This window comes from Achroia grisella, unplaced genomic scaffold (assembly GCF_030625045.1).
Source record: "Achroia grisella isolate CSIRO2021 unplaced genomic scaffold, CSIRO_AGI_Agris_v1 utg794, whole genome shotgun sequence".
Taxonomy (NCBI): domain Eukaryota; kingdom Metazoa; phylum Arthropoda; class Insecta; order Lepidoptera; family Pyralidae; genus Achroia; species Achroia grisella.
In genome coordinates this window covers 3,296,029-3,321,614 of record NW_026713026.1, presented here as the reverse complement: position 1 = coordinate 3,321,614, position 25,586 = coordinate 3,296,029, and the positions used below count along the sequence as shown (strand labels likewise).

The 25,586-nt window shown below is 30.5% G+C and overlaps 1 protein-coding gene across 1 annotated transcript in view; it reads right to left on the bottom strand.

Annotated features, from left to right (window-relative positions):
• The window catches only part of LOC131851636 (protein spire-like), a 43,073-nt gene that overhangs the window by 4,291 nt on the left and 13,196 nt on the right, over nucleotides 1-25,586 (bottom strand). The window contains exons 2-5 of the mRNA XM_059202155.1: nucleotides 12,402-12,517; nucleotides 2,292-2,409; nucleotides 1,179-1,259; nucleotides 83-194 (exon numbers count right to left, since the gene is read on the bottom strand). Coding sequence (XP_059058138.1) covers nucleotides 83-194; nucleotides 1,179-1,259; nucleotides 2,292-2,409; nucleotides 12,402-12,517 — 427 coding nt within the window. The remainder of the gene's footprint in view (nucleotides 1-82; nucleotides 195-1,178; nucleotides 1,260-2,291; nucleotides 2,410-12,401; nucleotides 12,518-25,586) is intronic.

The following is a 25,586-nucleotide window of genomic DNA, read 5'->3' as shown; positions in this document are numbered from 1 at the left end:
TTTGGTTCCCCTCCAGTCGTGTTCTGAGATATTATTACATTATTGTAAACAGTGTCATTTTTGTTACAAGTATAACAATTACCTGGAATGTGGCAATGAATGAGCGCCATCGGTGGGTGGACACGTGGGGTGGGTGACAGTATGCCGTCGCATGGAGGCTCTCCGCGATGGACACTGTGTGGCCAGGTCGTATGCTGTAATATTACAATACCATTATACAAACTGAATTATACATTTATTAATTTACAACAATGTTATCAACACCTGTGGAGTATTTTAAATATCTAAACTTTGTTAGAACAGAAGGATCACGACGTAGCTCTCAAAGTATGTCACAAAAGTGTTGGAGTGGTCGTGTACCGGTCGACGGCGTGTCGGAATAGAGAATAGAATTTATTTTTACTATTATATAAAGAGTAAAGAATTCATAATTTGTATGTTTGTACTGAATACATTTAAAATGCTACATTTTCAACTAATAACATAGGCCGTACTCTTTGCGATTTACAGCTAGTATTTCATATTACTAAAGATGTTATTATTGGTTTTTAAGTTAATTTCAAGAACACATAAAAACGATTGTAGTGGTTATAGCAAACGTGAAAATTATAAATGTGGTATATTTACTAAATAGAGTTTTGAAAAGTGACTTAAAAGTTAAGTTAGTAACAAACGTGAATGAATACTTAATAGTTGAGTGAATAGTTCTAATATAACAAACATACAAGCCAATCAAAATAACTGAGTAAATGATTTTTATTTTGTTACATTTCATCCAAAATTAGAGTAGATATGTAATAAGTATTATTACAATGAACTAACAAATTCATCAATACGAAAATATCAATATGGCGCTTTTAAAACATCGATTAGAAATGACCTAGGAATACATGTGATTTATTATTAAAAAATATATAAATTACAAATAGACATTTGATGGATCTTAATTAAAAATTAAGATTGATAAACTATGGACGGCACATACAAATTCACAATGATATACAAAGAATGAGAATTTGAAGCATGATATGATGTACTGTAAACACATCTAGTGACGGGCGACATATGACTTAAATATACTAATTGTCCTTTCGTAACGAGGAAAGCATTGGGTCAAATAAAAATATTGCAATAAAAAAGCGTGATATTGACACCATGCTATTAACATGCTGTCATACATTCGAGGGTCTGGTCGCAGAACTGGTGGTACTCGTCGTGTGAGATCCTGGTCCTTGGTGGCGCTCGGGGCGGCGTCTCCTCTGTCATCAACATTACATTCGTGATCATCACCGACATTGCCAATTTTGATGAGTGTGTGAATGGAAGATGAGTGTGTAACATTTGGTATAATAGTTTCAAGTATTAAATGCCTATGTAGACAATTTGTCTCCTTATAAATTTATTTATCCCCCTTATCGTTTATATCATTGTTTTTATTTCTTCCTATTTGCATGTCACTCACCATTTCCTACAATAGTATCTTTTATCTTAAGGTTGCCTTTAAGATATTGCTTTCAGCATTAAGATTAAGATCATCTTGTTCTATTTATTTTACACATGGGATTAGTTTATTAATTAATTGTTTTTTTCTATAATTTTATAATACAAATAAAGCATATTTCTAAATTTTATGCTTTGTCTGTCTTTTCAAGTATCAGTTTAATCATAATCGAATCGAAATCAAATCTAATATTAAGTTTTATTCTTGACTATGTACATTTAAAATGTTAGATGATCGTGAATAGAAAATACAGCGAATAAATTTTTAATTACTACTAATATTATAAATACGAAAGAGTTTCTGTCTGTCTGTTTGTTTATGACGGCTGAACGGATCTTCCCAAAATTTGTCGTGAAGATAAATCGCATACAAGGACTGATATAGACTGTCTTTTATTTAGAAAAAGCAAACGAAGTCGCGCGATACCTTTAGTTGAATATATATCTATGAAATAATCTTTCGACAATGCAGTTATCGACTCGACTAAATATCATAAACGCGATCTAATTTAGATTGAATCCCTATTCGATTTTGTTAAAAATTACCCTGGAGGTCTATGTATAATTGTCTTTATTTATAATTGTCTTTCATTATTTTGTTTGTATAAGTGTGTCATTAAGGGAAGTGTAATTAATACAATTTGTTCTGATTATGCGAGTCATTTAAATAATATACAAGCGTAATTTGTGCTCTTCTGTTCGTGTAAATGAGACCTTAATTTTGGTGGCGAATTTTTTATAAAAATATATAGATTAGGTATGTTAGTTTAGATAGGGTTGGTTCCTCTTACCGGTTCTCTTCCATGGTTTAGGCGTGGTTTGTTGAGGCGCCGTATGCCTTGGGAAGGGTTGAGGCGCACACACTTCTGGACTAGCACAAGTTTCTGTGTCGTCTTCATCCTCATCATCCTGAAACGTAAATTAAAAAAAATATGAATTGTGTTTCTACTTTCTACACATAGTATAAAATGATGTCAATTCCGCTGTCTGTTCGCTTAGATCTTTTAAACTATGCAACGGTTTTTACAGCAGTTTTTAGCAATAGATATAGATATAGATAGTGATTCAAGAGGTTTATATGTATAATACTTGTATACACGTGCGAAGCCGGGGCGGTAAGCTAGTTACAAATAAAATAAATGCCAATACACTAATAAGTTTTTAACTTAAATATAATTGTGTATATCGAATATCGGATCAAATAACTTCTGAGCTGAAAATCTGAGTGTAAGAATATACCTGAGGGTATTGTGATTTATTTCTGTAGATAACTAAGGAAAAGATATTTACAATTTTGAGCGGATATAATATGTGTAAAGGAAATATACTTCTATTTGTATATAATATTATATACAGATGTTAATATATATATATATATATATATATATATATATATATATATATATATATATATATATATATATGTATATTCAAGTGAAAATAATACGTACTGGTTGAAACTATCCTCCATAAGAATATCCTATATCCTATCCATAAGAACCATTATCGGAAATTTCACAATTCACTTTAAAGTTCTACTTTTCATAACTCCCATAGTTAGCATACTTTCAAATTTTACCATAACCCATTGATTTTCTTCGCATGTAACTAAATTAACCACAGCAGCTCTGGTTAATTTATTACATTGTTTACGAGCTCTAAGAAACCATGAAGCATTAAATAATGTAGTAATCAAGTTAAAAATAAATCTTTTACGATTTTATTTTGTCAACATTACACACAACAACAAAATTTGTTTTTTACCATTCAATATATAGTGGTTAACGTGGGTGATACTTTTGGTAAAAATTATAACAAAATAGCCTATAACTGTTTCTTGACCTAAATGATATACATACCCATACTAATAGTATAAATCTTACTTAATATTTTATTTTTTCGCATACTTAAACATTTTAAGTATGAGAAACATAACAATTGTTTTTTTTTATTTTAATATAAATATTATTCAGTATTTTGTAGAAAGTATTATGTAGTAGAGAAAATATGAAAGTATTTCTGTATTCAGAACACTTAAAATTAGCGAAAATTAACACTCAAATCCATTTGAGTTCAGAAGTTTTCAATTTATGTATTGTTGTTATAGTACAAATAGCATTACCTGCGAATAGAATCTGTGCCATTTTTTTTGTAAAATACACTATGTGAATACCAAGGTACGTAAGCGTATGTATATATGCATTAACAAAGTTAATCGCTAATAATATCTAAGGACAATTCACATAGCGCCATCTAGACCCAAGTTAAGGTAACTAAAGCTTGTGTCATGGGTACTAGAATATAAACAGGCCGATACAAACAATCATACTCATTTATACAAATGTTTGTGCCGTGCGAGGAATTGAACCCGCGACCATCGGAAGTAAGGCGGTGTGCTAATCCATCATTCCATTTACAACTTACAGACGGACCAACGAGTCTGTAAGTTGTAAATGGAATATAAATTGGCCGAAATAATAATTTCATCCATTGTATTGTGATAGCTATTATTATTTAACAAATTGTCTCGTGCAATACATTACGTAACGTAGCAAATGATCGCATACAGTAATTGTTGTGCTTTGCATATTTTGAACACAACCAATATTGCATTCAATGTTGTAAATAAACGTGGCGTGTTTATAGAACAAACAATACAATACTTTACGTAACTTATAATTACAAAAGAGTTTGCTACAACATAAGTATTATGTACATTTCTACATGATGTAGTGATTTATAATATGTGTCTCAAATATTATGTATAGTGAACCCCTTGCAATTTCACCCGGCGTGACAAATATATATATATCTATATTAATAAACAATAAAGCCCTTTATTCCGAACTTTACAATTTATATAAATTGTAAATTTCAGAGTAAAGGTCTTCTATATCTCTAATTTCAGTGTACATTTTGGACATAGGCCTCTTCCAGCGACCTCCGTTGAATTGTATCCTGTGCAACACGTCTCCATCCTATCGGCGTGACTGATACAACAACAAAACATCAATATTCATTCGTCTATTCAAAGAACAAATAGTTTGAAACGAATTGCTACAACATCTTGTCATATGGGCGTTATTTAGGACACAATTTGAGAACAAAACGTTTTATAACTGACTTCAAAAAAGGAGGAGGTTCTTTGGTAGATCGCAATGTATGTTTTTTTTACATATATATTTTGATATATTCTAATTTGATAAGATTTTATTTGTTTTTAAGAAATAGTTGATAGTTGATAGTGTTAGTTTCTTGGGCACTAAATTATATATAAATTTTGAAACCAAGGTTTTTTCTAAGAATATCTTAAACTGTATCGATACAATTGTTCAATATTAACCACAAGTCTTATAATTATGTCATAATTGTGAACTCCGTGCCATCAACTGACAAGAAGGTGCAGGTACAAATCGGTTTTTGATGCAATTCCCACAATATAGTAGGAGAAACTGTGTTCAATATAAAAATCGCGTTCCGCACGCGATTTCTCCCGTGGAATTTGTTATTAATTCGCTAAACGTAGAGTCTGCTTTTTCAGCTGAGAGTTATTAACTATTTCTAACGCAAAAACTCATTATACGTATAAACTGGCAATTCGCAATTTCAGTTGGTTCCAGTTCAGTTGCTTAATACATTGTAAGTATTTATAAGTATTAAGTTATTAATGCATTTAAGTAGGTTAAGTAATAGTTATGTATGTATGATATTTGAAACTGTTTTAGGTGCCATAGTTACTGTACTAACGTTTTATGTTGATATTTGAACGGATATCCTTTTCCGTTTTATGATTAGGAAACGGGTATAACTACTAAGCCAGTTTTCAATTCAATATGTTAGAGTGCTTTAGTTTAAGTTCTGTAAAGAAGTTGAATACAATTAGTATGGTTTAAAATATATAACATATTTTTGCAGAAAAATAATAAAATAGTTTACAATCAGTACAAGAAATTATTTGGTAGCGTGCAATTGATACAAAAGTGGATAAATATTGTAATACAAAACTATGTGTGCCTAGAAGGTAAATTATAGAAATGTATATGTATGTATGTATTAGTAATATTACTAAAGATAATAAAAAGTATAGCAAATAGAAAGAACTACAGTAACACTGTGAATTATTTTGGATACACTTGGTTAAGAAAGATAGAAAGAAAAGTAAAATTAACAGATATTTATATAAAAATAATTAAGAACAATATTAAATATCGTTATGCAGTATTTGGATTGAACTGTATATGGCGGAACTGTCTCCGAAACTGAAACAGTGTTATATAAACATAAAATATATGAAGTTCACATGTGTATTAGTATACAGAAATGGCAATATACATATAAAGGGCCTTTCCTTTATAAATTTAGCGTCGTAGGTACATATCATACCCGAGTATTACCTACTTGGTGAAAGCTGGAATCCGAGGTTGTAAGGTAATCTCAACGAGTATCATTATAAAGCAATACACTATTGCACAAGAGATTGCAGAAATTCTGTCGATTATGTGGAACCGATGTCTAGTAAAAGTCTAAAGCATTCCATTATAGTTTCGAGTAAAGGAAAGGAGGAGTCAAGGAATTCATTTTATACATAGAAATGAACATATATACAGAAAGATAGTGCGTGTCAAAAGTCCTAACAATATCGTATAATTGTCAGGACTTTTGATATCGTAAATATTGTTAGGACTTTTGATAAAAACCCAATACATATAAAGCGAAAAACAGATTCCATACAAATCACAAACAAATTATTTACATATTCCTGCAGTTAGTCATATATAAATCACAATAATAAAAGAATGTCATATCTAAGTACTATTAAATAAAACATTTCATACCAAAATTTCACTGCAAGTAAACAGATCTTTATTTACGTGCTCAGGTAAGCACACTGTGACAGATACGGCAACAGCTGTCTTTGAACGTTAATTTAGACAAAACGGCATCTTTGCATTCATTAAACAAATAAATATTAATTTCATTTATTTGGATTAGGAATTTTTTTATACGAAATGTACGAAATAATATTATGGTCACGAAATTCATTATCGTAAAATATCCACAAAGAGTGGATATATATATTACGATCATTATAATTGAAAGACAATGTGTGTAGGATAAGATTAAAAATGGCTACTCTTTTTCTAGATAAAATATATCAATAAGAAAATCCTACACGTAACTATAATTGAATAAATGAATGCCCCCATTCTGGCATATACGTACATTGATCGTGGATGACCCATAAAAGATATTCCCAAGTTCTAAAATGCGAAGTGAATGTACTGATATCCTTTTTATTTTTACACATTGCTATCATGTAAGCCTCTTGGCTATTATTAGTGCAAAATGGTGGCATAACGCCTAATCTTGTTTGTTAGTTACAGTCGTCTTCATAAAGATCGTCAATATGTATAGTATTAAAGATAAGAGAAGTCAATATTATACTAAGAATACAAATTCGTTAAATACCGAATAACAATATCCATGAACAGTATGTAAACTTCGGTTGTCAGTGTCTTCACTAAACATATGCCAGTTTTAAAAAATGCAATAGAAAGTAATTATTCTTTACTATGTAATTATTACCTAAATTATTACTATTCTCCGCGATTTCAACCGCGTAGAATTAAACTAAAAATAGCCTAACTAACTCCGTATAACCTTATCTATCTGTGAGTGAAAATATAATCTAAATCATATACCATAAATACTTTTCATATGCATTTAGTGCAAAGCTGTTAATTTGAAACTACAAAGAGTTATTTTATTTTATTTATTTGTGTAGGCAACGGGTGATGTTTTTAGAGGGAGAAACGAAAAAAGTAGTTGACCATTCTCTCGCCAAAATATTAATGAGTAAGCCGACTGTACTTACCAGCTAACGAGTTGGAACGAAGCCAAACAAATAAATTGAACAATGAAACCAGAAAGACAGAATAGATCCTCTAAGGGTCTCTAGTAATTTACTGAAACGATAAATTATATTTTGCCGAAGTACGAAAAAAAACGGAGAAATTCCTAAATCCACCAATATTTTTGCATGCATGTACCGATTAGGCTGACTCATTCACAAAATGAAACGCATTAAACTTAATACAAATAAATACTGTTTTGTAATCTTGCTTGATGTATGATATAGGTATATATATATATATATATATACTGATGTATGATTAAGGACAAAATTGGAGTCATGGCATAACAACGTTTAATGAGAATGATGGAAGATCGGAGGAAGTGTAAGCTCTCCATCGACAACTGCGTGGTAAATTATGAATGAATGAAATATTCTAAATCAATAAATTAAATAATCCATTAACGTCCCACTATAGGGCACGGATTCCTCCCCATAACTGACAAGGTCCAGTACAGGGTTCTAGTGCTTATATCTCCTGTCGACTACATATGATAGGATTGAAAAGGAATGAAATTTATATGTTTACTCCACATGAAGTCACAGACTCATAGATGAAGATGGGACTGCTAAATAAAAGAAAGTGACGGACTACCTGATGGTAAGTGGCAACAACACTACGGATATGCGTTATGCAAGCAATAGATTCACCCCGATGTTGCGATTTAAAGGCACTGAAACTATATTGAATAATTGCTGACAAATTAATCATAATAAGCTAAGTGGCCTTATGACATGCTCTTCTATCGCTCATGCCAGCGTATATTAAGTACCATTACCGTACCATTAGACGGTGGAATCACCACTCCATTATCATTCATAAAAATATCGCAAATGGAGACAATTCCGAGAGATTCCACCCGCAACCAGAAAAAGATTAATGGCTAACAATAAGTTATGGATGAAGGACGAATATTTTTTGGACACTGCGTCTAATATTAGCATAAAAGATAGCACATTTATTAAACAAACTTAGCTTGTTAGTTTATCGACATATATAAAACGTCATATGTCGATAAACTAACATAAAAAAATCGTATTATGCATTGTTTGATATTATTGAACCGTCTAAAATTTTTATAATCGACCGTTTTTTTATTTTTTTTTTGATGATTTACACAATAATTATATTTTTTATATATTGTTAAAAGAAAGTCTTTAAACGCGCTATTACGTCAGAGTATACTAGTAGAGTATACTAGTAAAACCAGCACTATCATAATTATATATATTAAAAGAACATGCATGTCAGTCTGTAGTGTCAGAAGAGTTATAAAAATGACGCAATTTTTTAAAAAGATTTTATTTCACTTTGATACTTGACTTAATGAAAGTTGGTAAAATTCGATTGACGATTATACAACGTGAAAGCTTATAAATTTATTTGTTTTTTTTTTGATAGGCACCTCATTTCACTGAGCACGATATTTCACAGTAAACGCATAAGTAAGTAAGGAAAGTACTACAAAATGGTGAAACAATACATCATGTAATCGAACAAAATATTCTAGTTTTATTTTTTTAGCCGATTTGAAAAAGCAGCAAGTTTAGTTCGTGTATATTTTCTTTAATATATATTCTACGTTTATTATTTAAATAAAATTAAGCATTTATATATTAGGCTACTATACAAAACAAAATTTTAGTGTACGATACTAATATAGTAATATGGTGGTAAGAGTTAAAATAACTCTGTTAAGATTAAAATTTTATATATATTATTTTTAACCTCATCCTCTAGTATATCCGGCTTAGAATTTGCAAGAAGCTCAACCGGTACTTATATATTTTTTAATCAGTTTTTTTAACATAACCTTTACAGAAAGTAAAGAAATTATAACAAACTCTTCGGTATTGTTTTAGGTTAGATACATTTGGCCCGGGGCGCTGCTCTCATTAGCTAGTGGGGCCCCAACTGCCTACACCTTCACCGTTGTATGTTATGACCTACTTTTGCCATATATAGCATACGTAGTATCGTACCGCATATTTCTTTATAGAAATATTACCATAGACAAAGAAATTACTAGATGACATTTTATTGACAAATAATTAGGATTTATTCAACCACTAGTTTTGTTAAGTAAAGATATGATGTGATACTATTCATGTGTTGCCATTGTGGAGGACAAATTTATGTTTTTTATCCTGTAAATTGACTGTCTAATCGCACCCAACAATTCAAAAACAACAAAGCAATCTGCTTCACGGCTGAAATAGGTGAGATGAGATATCCACTGCTGTAATAGTTTATTCATTAAGAAAACTTATTTCATTTAAAATTTCTTTCATGTGTAACATAATATATTATCAACAAGTAACAAGAGTCGTTCTCTATTAAAAGAAAATATTGCTCCGGGCCTAGTCTAACATCTTATTTTTGAGATTTGTATATATAATTTTCCTTTATGGACTAAGAAATAATGTCATAATAGCACTATTTCAAACTTCGATTTTATTACAAGTGTCACAAGGTCGTACAACGAAACGAGGCCTGATGAGTTATTTGTACAGATGTAACTGTTCCTACGAAGGATATTGAAGTACCGTTAGTTATTAGTGTCGGCTCTTTAAGAACTGCAAGTACTAGTACGTCTCTTGTTTATAGTTGAGGTTGCGTGACTGATCATAATTAGAGCTGGCGACTGCGCAACGCAAACGTGGGAATCCGGTTGTAGACTTTACACTTTTATAGCTTATCATTACCGTGCTATTAGCTGAGGCTTCTTACTTTGACGTGGTTCAATAATACACTTTGCATAGATGAGGAATTCCGGGATTTATTCTCGCTCTGTCCAATTTAGAAAATAAACTATTCTGGGAGTAGAGAAATCTGATATCGAATTTACAAATGGAGGCATAAGGTAGAGTACTCATACAGACGAACAATATCGCATAACGGCACGTTATTGTGTAGTATTCAATAAGAAACTTAACTTTTATAGGATAATAAAATTTTATTTTATTTATTATGGATTGAAATATGAATATTATTACGTATACTAGTAGTCCTACATAACCTTTTCGGTCAGTAGGGTCGAGATTGTGCATCTTTTCCACACACAATGTTTGTCCAGCTAACGTATTTGATATTATACCAATTTATTAAATGCCAACAAACCAGCCTGACCTGATAATTTACCAGCATATAAAAAGTACAAGCAAAACTGCAGTAGTTCTTTCCTTAAATTTTCTTTCAAGTTACATAATTATGAATAACACTATACATTGCATTCTTCAAGCATTTTATAAATAAACTTAATATTAAATACTATTAACCTACATTGCAGTTAAACACAAAGGCCTAAAAATCCTAAACTCCTAAGCTTTTAATCGTCGAGAACACTCGGCCTGGTTTTCCAAGGTACCTATTGTCATCGAGGACAATATTCTAGCAGGCACAAAGTGAACCATATATATAAAGATAAGTAATGGTACAGCTCGTATATTTGAACAATATATGTATATCATTTCTAAAAGAGATTAATATTATAGGTGGTTTTTTAACCCTTTGGAAGAAACAAAACAAGAGATAGCTGTTTTTTCAAATTAGAATAATAATTTGGAAAACTAATACTATTTCCATATGTAGCCAGAATATTTTAAAAATATGTTTTTTGTATTACATATATTAAACATTGCTTTGGAACATTATTTATTTTTAGTAATACAATAATATTTTCTGAACAATCGGAAGATATTAGGATTCATACAAGTAAATACAATGATACATCTTTTATTTAGCATATTACAATTGTAGACTAACAATAGCGACTGATATATGTAATTTGTTTTTATTTATACCTACTGGATTACAGTGTAAGAATTTTGTGAGCTCCGATATTAAGTCACCAATTTCAAAAATCTTCCATCATTTCAAATATATCATTGGTAATAACTTATATATTATAGGTATTGATGAAGTAGAGTTAGTTTTGGTTCTAATAAAAAAAATTGCTAGAGCAAGTCACGCTGTACGCTCGGAACTAATTTATTTTTTGTAGCGTACGTACGTGTCATTCTTATGAAAGTATGAAAAAATTCAGTATCATGTCGGGCCATGTCAAATTAAGTAACGATCTACAAACGTTCAACATAAACGAGTACATACTTCAACTCAGTTTTGTATAACACCTACTTAAGTACTTTACAACTTTGTCACAATAACAATTTATTGGCTATACCATTTTCACGATAAAATATTTAAAATATTGGAAGTTGTCAATAAAGCCACTGTGACAAAGAACCTACTATGGGGTACAGAATATTAATGTAAGCAATGGGATTTACGTGATATATTACTGTAGATAGTAGCACAAGTTTTAAAAAAGTACAAGAAGAATATATAAACGATTTTTTAAGAATTTTTAATACAGCCTTCAAAAACAATGAATTAATATATCATATTATGAACTTTCCATTCCACTTTCATTACAAGATGCAACGTCTCTGCTGATATGGCCCTTGAATTGGTATGAAGAATACACTCACGACTATATTCTCAGATAGATTAAGCAGATCTTACTAATATTTTAAACGTAGAAGTTTCTGAGTGTGGACGAATGGATATATGTTTGTTACTCATTTACGCAAAAACTACTGAATAATGGATTATAATGAAACTTTACAGTTATATATCTTATACATTAGACCAGAGGTTTCCAAACTTTTTTGTGTCGTAGTCCCCTTGCCATATTTTTCGGTTTTAGTTAGACCCTCCATTCTTACCTGATTTTTTGTAAACTTCTAATTGTAGTAAAGTTTAGTGTTAAAAATATAAAGTAAAAACAACAAGATGACCGCTGTCGTAGACCCTTGCAGTTTGTCATAGACCCCTGGGGGTCGATACAGACCACTTTGGGAAACACTGCATTACACTAACACAACATATAATATATTTCATGCGGTTGAAACTGCGGTAACAGCTAGTACATTATAAACTATTGCCGTACAGAGGAAATTGGAAATTAACCCTTATATTGCTCACCTCGAGATTGTCAAAGTCGACTTTAATAAGCCTGCGTTGGGGTTGCGCATGCGGCGTGACGTCACCACTCCGCCGCGAGTCACCCCCACCCGGCCCACTTCCGGAACCACTAGTCGCTGTAACAATAGATAATATACAATTATATAATGTTTACAAACACTAAATCAACATATAGTACACGTCAGGTACATGACAGGTTGCCTCCACGCAGTTCCCATTGCATAAATTCACCACTAATTTGTCAAGACGTTAATAGGTTAACAGACTTGATAATTAAATAAAATTGAAGTCACTGGTTGTAATTTCAAACTAATAATAGTTAAATTACACGTAGGTAACAGCTAGTTATGTAAATACGAAACTTATAAGTGGTAGTTTTATTAATTCTCGTTTTGTTGTTATTAGTTTGCCAGCACGATACAAATATAATACTTCACAAATGGGTCAACATGTAGAGGCGTGTCAACTACAGATCCAATATATGTAGGTACATACATTTACAACCTCGGTGGTCTAGCGGTTTAGCACACCGATATACTTGATGGTCGCAGGTTCGATTCCCCGCACTGTGCAAATATTATTATTCACAAATATGATTGTTAATATCGGTCTAGGTGTCTATGTATATTATGTATGCATTTATAAAAAAAATCTATGTATTTAGACAGTTGACTAGTACCCATAACACAAGCTCTGCTTACTAGAATAGATGACACTGAGTTAATTATCCAGGGTTATTTATTCATTTATATACATATATTATTCTCTTATATTTGCTATAGTCAACGCGAGTTTGCGATCGGTACTTACGGATTTGGAAATTACAAAGAATCTAATAATTCAAATTCAAATTCAAATTCAAATTCAAATTAGCCGTGCGTAAGGTTAGACAGTACACTGATACTGATACTGCTAGATTAGTCTATTTTAGTTATTTTCATAGTTTACTCTCTTATGGAATATTACTATGGGGAAAAGCGGCAGATATTAAAAATATATTCATATTACAAAAACGTGCCGTTCGAGCGATCTACTGTATGAAGAGTCGTGACTCATTAAGAGAGAAATTCAAAGAGGCAAATATTCTCACCGTTGCTTCTCAATTTATATATTCAAATATCCTATATGTTCATAAAAATCTTGACTTATTTCAAAAAACAGCAATATTCATAATATTAATACAAGATTTAAAGACAAACTTGCTGTCCCCAAGTATCGTTTAGAAAAAGTTAATAGGTCTTTTATGGGAATAGGTATAAAAATTTACAATAAGATACCAAAGGATATGTTGGAATTACCCTTAAATAAATTCAAAACATCTGTTAAATCATATTTACTGAGCAAAGCCTATTACTCACTAAACGATTACTTGAATGACGAGTGTGCATGGCAATAGTTGTTCATGCACTGAATTTTCATTTAATGTTAGACATAGACACCTATATAAATATACATTGTAAATAAACTGGCTTTAAAAAAAAAAAGTAATTCAATTGAGTTTCTTGCCAGTTATTCTCAATTGGATCTATATACCGAACTGGACGGTAGGGAAAAAAATAAAATTATAATGTAAAAATTTGACGTTCATAAGCGGCTAAAATGTCCTACATGAATAAATGATTTGAATTTGAATTTGAATTTGAATTTGACTTTTAGACGAACTTACATAACTGAAGCAATAAAACTACTGTCGCGTGTTAAACTTAATAAACTCCTAAATTGAAAACGCCTCATGTTCAATCGATATCTAATTTGAGATTTACCTCTATACAATCTTTAAATCTGACAAAGTTGATACGAGATCGACACGAGAACAAATCCTGTGGATTAAGAAAAGAATCAACAAAATCGGTGCATAATACGGTATGGATATTGCATATAATATCACCACATGGTTCCGCCAAGAAACCATCGTGATATCTGGTAATATAGTCACAAAGAGCTAATTGACACCATCTTATCATTCTTCATTGGTATCTGTCAACTATTAAAAAAAGATAAACTTGTATTATGCCTGTTTGTATGTGTTAGGTAACGCTTCGAGCTCTGACTACTCTTTAGTACCTTGTCATAATACCAGTATATAGGTAAATTTACAGAGACAAATGTCTACAGTACCCTAAACACGCACCTTATCTTAATGAAAATTACCTGAAAATATATTGTTATTGTCCGGAGAGCAGACATAGGCTATGTCTGCTCTCTTCTTTTATTTTTAAAAACACCTGAAGACTCAGGTACTCATTTTAACTAATCTTATATATAAAATTCTCGTGTCACAGTTTTCGTTCCCATACTCCTCCGAAACGGCTTGACCGATTCTCATGAAATTTTGTGAGCGTATTGAGTAGATCTGAGAATCGGCCAATATCTATTTTTCATCCCCCTAAATGTTAGGGGTAGTCCACCCCTAATTTTTATTTTTTTATTTTAAGATAAAACAACGTTTGCCGGGAAAGCTAGTACTAGTATAAAATTGATACCGGTTGCTTCACAACATCTATGAGAAAGACTTCTCCAAGTCATTAATAAGTAACAAAGTCCTAAATTGTTAACACATTACTTATAAGTAGATTACCTACCTAACCTGACCTAAACACATTTTTAATTAAGATTTATGATCACTCTGTTTTATGCCTTTGTCTCTGCAATTATGATTGAAAGTCCTTCACGACCCGACCTTCTCTACTCCCCAGTGGACAGTGACAGGTACATTTACGTGATAGGATCAACTACATATGAATAACAACGTGCAAAATGCCAACATGTGGCATTTTCGTAAAATGTCATATCTAATCTGTTTGACCAACATCTCACATTGAAATATCTGATCTGATAAGACCCTTAAACTGTGACAAGTGTCGGATAAGTTGCCTAATGTTTAGAGGAAATCTCATCGCCTCTGCTTTTTCTTAGTATATACTTCTTTTGATTTTTGACGACCTAAATGATATAGCAATTTGGCATATTTATATTCTAATACCCGTGTGTTTGGTTCCCTTACAATATGTGATTTTTTATTTACATAATAAGTATAGATTTAAAAAAAATAAGTACGTTTATCATCTATCTAGTGCTATTAGCATAAGCATAGTTTAGCATACGTGAAAAAAAATTTCATCAAAACTATATAACATCAAATTAATAATAATAATTAAGATAACATTATTTGGGATATTACCTTATTTGTCATAAAAAGTAAATAAAATATTCTATTATGTTTTAGCATTTATAAACAAATTTTTCAGGTTACGTGTTTTTGTTTCAAAATATCCAAAAATGATCTGGTAGAGATCCTTATATCGCTGTAAAAGAAAGCAATACCTAATAAAAGACTTAGCGAAATTCTCATACCAATAAATAAACGATAACGTGAGTGTATATTTACATATATGAATTTCCATTGCACTGTATTACGTCCGACATATTTCATGCTGAATAAATAATTTCGCTGGTCTGCCGCGTTCCTGAGCAGAATTTTTATTGCTTATCCTGAGTGATTCTAAATAAATAAAAGAATAATATTCTAGAGAATAAGATGCTTAAACTATAAATATAATTGTATGCTAAATATTCACGGCCTCAGTGGTCTAGCGATTTAGTACACCGCTTTACTTTCGATGGTAGCGGGATCGATTAGGTACATTTATATTCATGAGCATGATTGTTTGTATAGGTCTGAGTGTATAGTATGTAAATAACGTATGTATTTACAAAAAAAAATGTATTTATATCAGTTGTCGAATACCTACTCATAACACAAGCTCTGTGTGAATTGTCTTGGGTAATTATTATTATAAATTGCTGAACTTAGTATATTTGTTACAACGAAATATTGAATTTTACAAGAAAAATATATATAACTCATGTAAAGGACCGTTAAAGTAATACTTATAAAACAATCCATAAAAAGGCAGATAATATGTTTTTAAATTACATTGTGTCTCCATTTAATATTCAAAAATATACTAAAAAATAAGCAGGGTTATCGTTACATTATCGCCTTGGATTCTTAAATAAATCCTTGTCAGTTCTTATTTTTACAAACTTCGATCCATTAATATTCCTTTGAAAACTTACATCAGATACTCTATTGTTTATTTCCAAGGTTTCTTGACCAACAGTAAAGTATCTGCATAGGTTAATTAGTTATTGAATATTCAATTCTATTTTGTAACGACTTAAGATTAAATCTCGTAAACTGAAGAACATACTTTGATGTAACATTCCTCCTTTTTTCTGTTTCTGATTAATATTAATTACAGGGATAAGAAGGATAATATAAGATAAATAAATAAGATAGATAAGAAGAAATCTCTTTAAAAACAAAACTTTAGTTTTCATTCATTCATCACAATACATATTTACGAGTATAAAAAATCAGTGCTAGAAGTATCCAAAACTAGTTATTATACTCCTAATAGTGATTGTGAGAAAAACTAGTAACAAATAAAGTAAGTTACTAAAAATAGAGATAGAATTAGCGGCCTAGATTTGCATCTAGTCGTCTGCATTGCGGCCTAACGCCGTGATTAAGTGGTCTTTTATAGCACTTCGGCTGAGTAATCATTAAAAGTTTATAATTTAGTGCGGTTACATCAATTTTTATCATAATATTTATATTAAACAGTTTAAACATAATAGTAAAACTAGATGTCATCATTTGTAATCTTACTATCTTAATAATATTACAAACGCGAGAGTTTTTGTGACTTTGGATGGATGGATGAATGTTTGTTCCTCTTTCACGCAAAAACTACCGTACGGATTTTAATAAAACTTTACAGTTTTAATATAGTTTTTTTAATATAGTTTCTACATCAGAATAACAAATAGGCTATAATTTGAAAAGATACTACGTAAATTGGGCGATATATAATAATAATGATAAATGTAAAGTAAGTATGATGCAGATGAAGTTATGCGAGTCAGCTAGTATGTATATAAAAATAAAAGATAACATTAAATAGAACATGGTAATGACCAACGACGTCTTGAGTCAGCTTAAACAGCTGTAGCACAACTGCAGCTATATGGTGAGGTTACAAGATAATGTGGAAACTTAAAAATGATTACCTATAGGGTAAGCATTACAACCGATAAGGTAATATACCTTTCATTGTTAAATAGCATACATTAATAAATAAACATAGAACTAAAAATAATATAAATTTCCTGTACTCATTATTAAGCAGAAACAATAGTGAAATCAAAGAAGATGTTACTAGCTACAACAAAAGGTATTCAGGTTGCAAAATCTAACGACGTGTTAAATTGCTTGTATCATAAGATTTTAATGGTCAAAAAGCGTACAAATTGGTAAGAGTTTATAATATCACCGAGTTAAGGAAAATGTGATGAAATCGGTACTGGATTCAATTATATTAAAAATTTAAACAACATATATAATTTTAATAACAATATACTTAAATAGAAGAATTAAAAGATTTTTTTTAAATAACTGTACACTGTACAAATCATAGAAATATTATCTAGTTGTCAACTGTCAGCAGTCATTATTTGTTTTTATTAATTAGACGGAATATAATAACTGGGTAAATGTATATTAGTAATGTAATTATTCTCTAATTTGTGTAACCAATAATTAAGCAAAATGTCTTTTCTATTTTTCCTTACAAACAAATAACAATGTAAACAATAAGAAAATTATATATCTTCATATCTGTATAAGTTAGTCTAATATAATTTCCAACAGACACATATTTGTTTTATAATTTATATTACGTGAAAAGATCATTTTAGTACCAGAACGCTATTAGCCAAGTCTTGTTCAAAGTTATAGCCGCCGACCCTACATTTAAATGAACAAATGGAAATATTTTTTCTGTTTAGATCCTTGTTAATAAGTTTTTCCCTCGTTGTATTCTTTACAGGTACAGAGTAACAAACATCCATACTTACAAACTTTCGCATTTATAATATTATTATTAATAAGATAATTAATTTATACTAATAATACGGATGCTTTCTCAGGGTCTAAGCTATATATGTTCTAAATTTTGTTAAAATTGGTTCAGTAGTTTTGGCGTAAAGCGAGACAGATAGACAGACAGAGATATAATATGAGTATTTATAATATTAGTAAGGAACTATGGATTACTGACAATTGTTATTTTAATACAGATTTAAATATATACGGTTTTAGAGGTTTATGGTCTAAATGTACAATTACTTAAGTGTTAACATAACATGCAAAGTAAATTACAGTATTTTATTATTATTCTTAGATATTATCTACTGCAACGAGAACGAGATTATAAAGAATTTCGGAAAATAGCAAACGGATATGTGCGTAAATGAAGCGTGTTTATATGTTGAGTATTAAAATAAATTCTATCACAACTCCTATTAGAGTTATTATATGGTCGTATATTTCTTTGTGATATGCACTGAGTGCGTCAAAGTGAGTTCCTGATGATTTATAATTCCTAACAACTAATTGACCTGACTTCATTCTCATTCTATAATTGTGTACTGGTATCTGGCTAGAGCATACCGTTAGCGCAAGCGCATTCACTATCTCATTATCAACCAGCAAAAAAACTATTAAATTTAGCTCGCTGTAAAAAAAAAAACAATTTATAATCAAGAAATAAGCTCACCCGCTATAATTTATTTATCTCTAGCAATTACAAATACACTCATATCTATAAGTAGTAGTGACTTGTAACGTCGCTCGCCTGGAATACAACCCATATAACCTCTGATTTTAGCTTTCAATATGATTTTATTTTTTTAAAGTAAAAGTTAAGTTTACATCGTCGAGTTTCTTAAAAATTAAAATAAAATATTTCATTATTATAGTAATCCTTGATTATTAATCGACGGCCTCGGTGGTTTATCGGTTTAGCATATCGCTTTACTTCCGATGGTTATGAATTGTATTTTGATATTTATGTCATAAGTATGCTTGATTGTATCGGCCTTGGTATTTTCTATGTATTCGTATATATATATGTAAGTAAGTATAGAATCCATAACATAAGCTCTGCTTAGCAAACAAGATTAAAGACAAAGACACAGAATATTAGACATAGAGAATGAGTGAATGGAAATTAAAGAGAGTTTATTTATATCAACAATAATGTATAATAAATAATAAAGGTGAGATTGGACAGTGGGCAGTTCATATTTTAATCAAACAAAAGGTTTCAATTAAATTTACTACAAGTGGTGGGATGCGTGACGTAAATTGAAACAACCTTTGCCATTTATGCAGGACGCCCACAGCCGCCAATTACAGGCACCCTTACATTTTTACCCCTAGGGATTTACTTACGCTGTAATTCTATTGAAGTTACTGCAAATGTGTTTTTTAATTAAGTTGTTAACAACTCAGCGCCATCTTGACACAAGCTAAGCAGAGCTTGTGTTATGGGTACTCGACAACTTATATAAATGCATGGATTTTGTTTGTTAATACATATTATTTACACATATAATACACCCAGATCAATACACTAAAACTCATGAATACAATTGTTTGTACTATGAGAGGAATTGCGAGAGAAAAATTTTAAACATTTTAAACTTCAGTCCAAACTAGCACAAATATCAAAACAACTACCTACTACTATCTCACCTGGTGATAAACAATGTGTAATAAATACTAATAATAAAAAGCTTTAATAAATACTAAAAATAAATATCTATTCACAACTAATTTTAATTATTTTAAGATATTTTATATGTATATATGTTCACCGGGAACACAAAATCAGACAGAAACTCAATTCTCTTGCAGTTCGGATATTAATGTAAATATCGGGTATAACAATGATTATTTGAATGATGTAAAGATAGATTCTTAGATATTTTACTATTTAAAATATATTGTGTAAATTCTTATAATCTCAGACATTTACTAAATATGTATATTAAATCTGTTTATTGCACAAAAACCTATATTTGATTTCATAAGATTTTATTACGCAAACAAGAAATGCAATTTGCAAATATGCAATTAATTATTTGTTACTTCATTAACTTGTATTTCGAAAACAAGTTAAAAATAAAATCGAATTAATAGTTCATTTAGAATGTCAGAGACATTCTAAACCAATTTTATTTGCACAAACTTATTAAGTAAGAAACAATTGAAATCATGATTATTAAACTATTTCATTTTTAAATATATAATTTAATTTTAGCAATAGGTTAACTAATAATATACATAATAGCGAGGATCATGTCTTTAAAAAAGTATATAATATAATCTTGGATGGATAGAAAAGAATATACCAATAAAAGAAAAGATGGATGGATCGTGTGAAAGATGATATGAATGAAAGGAAAGTATGCTCAGATGTGACGGCTGGCTGTTGATATAAAGGCAAGGCAATGACGATAGTATGGTGTGTATACTTGTCCATTTCATGAAATATTTACGTCAAAAATTTAAACAATTTATTGATTTAGAATTAATATACTATATATACCTATTATTGTAAGTACCAATATGCAAAAATATAATTTTACTGCTACTTTGTATCTACTAATAATATTGTTGAAAATATCCCTGTCAGTAACTCCTCCTTGGCCTTGAAAGGAAAGTTTACTGGATAGGGTTTTAATTTGTACACCTTCAATACCATCGCTCCCTTTATTGGCTCATTCATTGTAAGTGTCCTCAGATATACTTTCATGGCCCACTTCTTGCTTGAGGTAAATCGTGAGGGGATTGTTGATGCACTACGTCACTTACAAGTAATGTAACTTATAAATCAACCTTCACGCAACGTTATATAAACGAAGTTGGATAATTCCTGGTAAATTTGCCATGACAGAAGAAGTAATTAACTTAATGGTTTCTTATTCTTCTTTCTAAAATGATACTTCTTTTATACCATTATTATGAATAAATAATATTATAAAGAGAACAGATTATTTACCTAACCTATTTTAAAAATTCGTTCACCTTTCTTCATTCATTCATTCATTCAAAGAAATCCAAATGTATTACGAGCGTCGCTGCGGGACACGGCTAGTAATCAACAAAATAATTTAAAAACTCTAGGTACTAAGAAAATGCCATATAAAAAGTAGGCTGTTTTCAATAGCCATCAGAAAGGAAGATGCTCTCAATTGGTCTGAATTTTTTGTATGTTACGCGATCTTCGCCAATACTGACCTGATTTTAAGGAAATTTGTAAAAATATCGCAATTGTTACAACTAAAGTTGTTCCTTTTTGTTGTAAAAAATTATAATATCACATAAAATTGTTTAAATTTCTAAAATTATAATTTATATGAATAATGCTGAATTAATCTATACATAAATTAACAAACAACATTATTCTTTACTGTTCCGTTCCTATTGGACATAGCTTGATGTAATATCCTATAGTCGAGCCTGTAGAGCCTATAGTCTTTCTTAAAATATTTATTTGTGTTCGATAGTTCATTTAGAACTATCTAACACAAATAAATATTTTAGAACAAAATTTGTTCAGTGTTACCGAAGATTATTCAAAACAAGCTCATAAACTACACCTCTTTAAATTTATTTGTGTAAATGTGACTTATTTTATGTATATGTATCTACATATACATAAAAAAGTTGATGATAATGTGATTGTTGTTTAGGTATACCGAACCTAACATCTAGATGGTACTATAATTGCTAGCATATTTTCAATGGATATACAACGGATTTTTTTACTAATAACTGATAAACATCTATAACATGATAGGACCAAGAACCTTAATTATAGGGTCTACAAAAAAATGGGCAATTAAAAGAGAAACATTCAATTGGACCATAATTAAAACCTGACCATTAACTACAAATAGCAAACGCTCAGGCGTGAACGTGATTTATGGTACATGTATATCGGTACTTGATTCATTGCTGTTATTTTCTTTATTTAGTACCTACACACAAACTAATGTTTCAACGGACTTACAAATAGAGGTTGACTTTCAATACATTTTTGAACCGAGTTTTTAAATTAGTAAAATAAAAATCTACTGAACTGGGTCTACCAGTTCAGTAAATTTTTATTTGAATAATTTATAGCACAAAAAATTATTGCTAATTTAGTTCGACAGGAAAAACAAAAATTTAATTCTTTGAAATCAATGTCTTTGTGACAGACTCGATTGGCTTTGCGGCGAGACATTGCATCTCTATGCATTTTCTACCGCAAATATCACGATGTGTGCTGAGTAATTGTTGGAATTAATACCGGCTACTGAATTTCCATCTCACTACTCGCTAAAAACTAAAATCAGATCATCAGAATCAACGGCGGTCCTCCGCCATGCGTTTTTAAGAAACTTTTTACAACGCACAATCACATTGTATTTCCGAACCTATACAAAATTTAAACCTTCAAGAACAAAACTTAATCCTTCCTAAAAGGCGGGCAACGCACTTGCAATTATCCTGGTCTTACGAGTGCTTATGGGAGGCAGTAATCACATAACATCAGGTGAGCCGCAACCTTGTTCTCTTTGCAAACAGTTTCCATTTGAGAGATCTCAATTTGACTCTGTTCAACAATCATATGAATGTAAAAAAACATATTTTTTTACATTCATATGATAGCTTACACTTACAATATGGTTCTGAATTAAGTATTTTTTAAATTAATTTATATAATATTACTTATCACAGATATGTGATATTTTACTTATTATATGAAATTACTTGAGAAGATATAGTGAGATAGGATACTGTTGGAGTTTTTAATGTAACGTAAAATATAAAGGTTTATTAATTTGAATGTTAATTCGACTACTCAACACGCAGGCTATATACCCAGGTGTAGAAAAATAAAATTTACATATAGATTGTAACCACATAAGCAATAAAGAAAAGATCCCAGAGGATCTTATGAAAATGGAATTTAAATTGGTGACACCCACGTCAATATATACTATAATACTCGTATCACTCATATATGGTGTACTTATATATATCTATTTACATATATATATATACATGTGAATTCAATAATATTATATACATATAAGTTCTCGCGACTTTGTTTGATTTTTTTATAAAGACAACCTACGTTCGTTCTCTTCATATAATCTTCATGCCAACTTTGATTATGATTCCTAGAGTCGTTTGGTCGTAAAAAAATACCCATAGACAGATAGGTAGACCTTATACTTTATAATATTAGTATGGATAATATTGAGTCCTTATTTTACAATATAACGTAATGTAGTGTCAATAAAGCATAGATAAATATTCTTTTTTATGTAATCATCTAAAAATAGATGGTGAAATAACAAAATTTCATAGAATACATTTTAATGAAGAGAAATTGTTTGGTTTCGTTCAACTCACCACGTATTTGCCTGTATTGAAACTTTCCTTATAAATAACAAAGAGATACAAATGGGATCGCTGGAAACCGCTGGCGAAAAAAAAATTGATAAAACTGCGGTAACTACCTAACTTTAACAATTTTCTATGTTTTATTTTTAGATATACATTATAAATCATATTTTAAGTAACGACAGATTGTTCCAGATGTTGAAAAAATAAATCTATATTTTTTCAGTTTCTCATTCCCCACGCACGTGAATATAAATTTGTATATTTTATATACGTAAAAAAATAAACACAGATTGACAAGTCCCGTTGTTATTATAGTTAAAATATACAAAACCTATCACTAATCCGTATTTCAGTTTTTTTTGCTCTTTACATATTACACAACATCTTCGCAAATTTTACACCAATTTTGATGATTCTTATTTGTAATCAATAGGATTTCTCTTGCGTTTGTTTCTATAAATTCAATATGATTAACGCTATTATCAAAGTGGCGAAAAATTCATAAAAACATAGATTATTAGCATTCTTTTGCTGTAAACAAGCTTATCAAAACAACTACAGGGAAAGGGTCATTGAGATCTACACTCGATATCTCTAATATTACAGATACAGATACATTGTTAGATTCACTGATTAATTTATACATACTCGTGCATACCTACATTTATGTTTCCATTACAATTTGCATTAAACAGTATTTTACACCGTTGATTTTAAAATGTATGGGTTGCGTTAGAATATATTCATATTATTGAGTTGCTAAGAAACGGATGAGTCATGGTTGATGATGGTTGCCATTTGTGTAAATACTTTTAATTCAAATACATATATTGCTTAAAAAAATATTTTGTAATACGTATCAAATTTAATGTATGTAGTACTTAGAGTACCTAAGTACATGTAAGTATGCATGTAAAGATGTAACGGCCTGTATTTACTTAAATGTAAATTTGATATGTATTACATAATTCATTTTAATTCATTACGTACCAACTAATAGTTAGCACTAGGATTAAAAAATTATAGCAGAATAAATGTATCTTTGCCTTTTTAGACTGTAAAAATAATAATTTAATTTAAAAGTATTACTCGTCATAGCCGTCGCTACGCTGCCCCAGTAAGCTTTGTCTTGCGCGACGTCCAATCCTGGCTCTTCAGGACTTCTCACCGGCTCAATTAAGCCGGAGACTGGCCTTGTACCCAGCAGCAAAGCCGCTGGCGATACTCTCGATCGACGCAGCTTGATTGATGTATACCTCTCGCTCAAGGACAAAACGAAAGCGCGGGAAATAATTCGAATTTAGAACACTGTTTCCTATTTTACGGCCAGTACTGAAATATTGGTTTTATATATTGTATACACACAGTTATTTTTCTTAATGTCTAAATATATTTCACTAAAATTATCAATATAGCGAGTTTGATATTGGATAATTTAATTAAAACCACGAGCTAATGTCATTGATGTGTTAAGTCAACAAAACACAACTTACACCTCAGTACATTACACATCTGTTCGCACTGCGTCACCTTTAAACACAGTTCCCGCTCAAAAAATGACACAACGAAAAAGGTTCTATTACTTTCACTTAATATCTTGTCCTAATAATAGATAGAGTTTAATAAACACTAAATTATGTTATTAACTAAACAAAAAAAGCATTTAACAAAAAAGCAAATGTAAATAGAAGACGCGTGCTTGACTTGTGGCGGCTGACGCCATATTGGAAATTGAGGGTTGCTCTGGTTGAGGCATGCGCAGTAGGGCAGTCAAGAGGTCTGTATACGAAATACGGAATAACACCCCATTTAAACCATTCCTCCATAGCGTAGTAATGTAGGCTACTATACTACACTAGGATAAATGATTT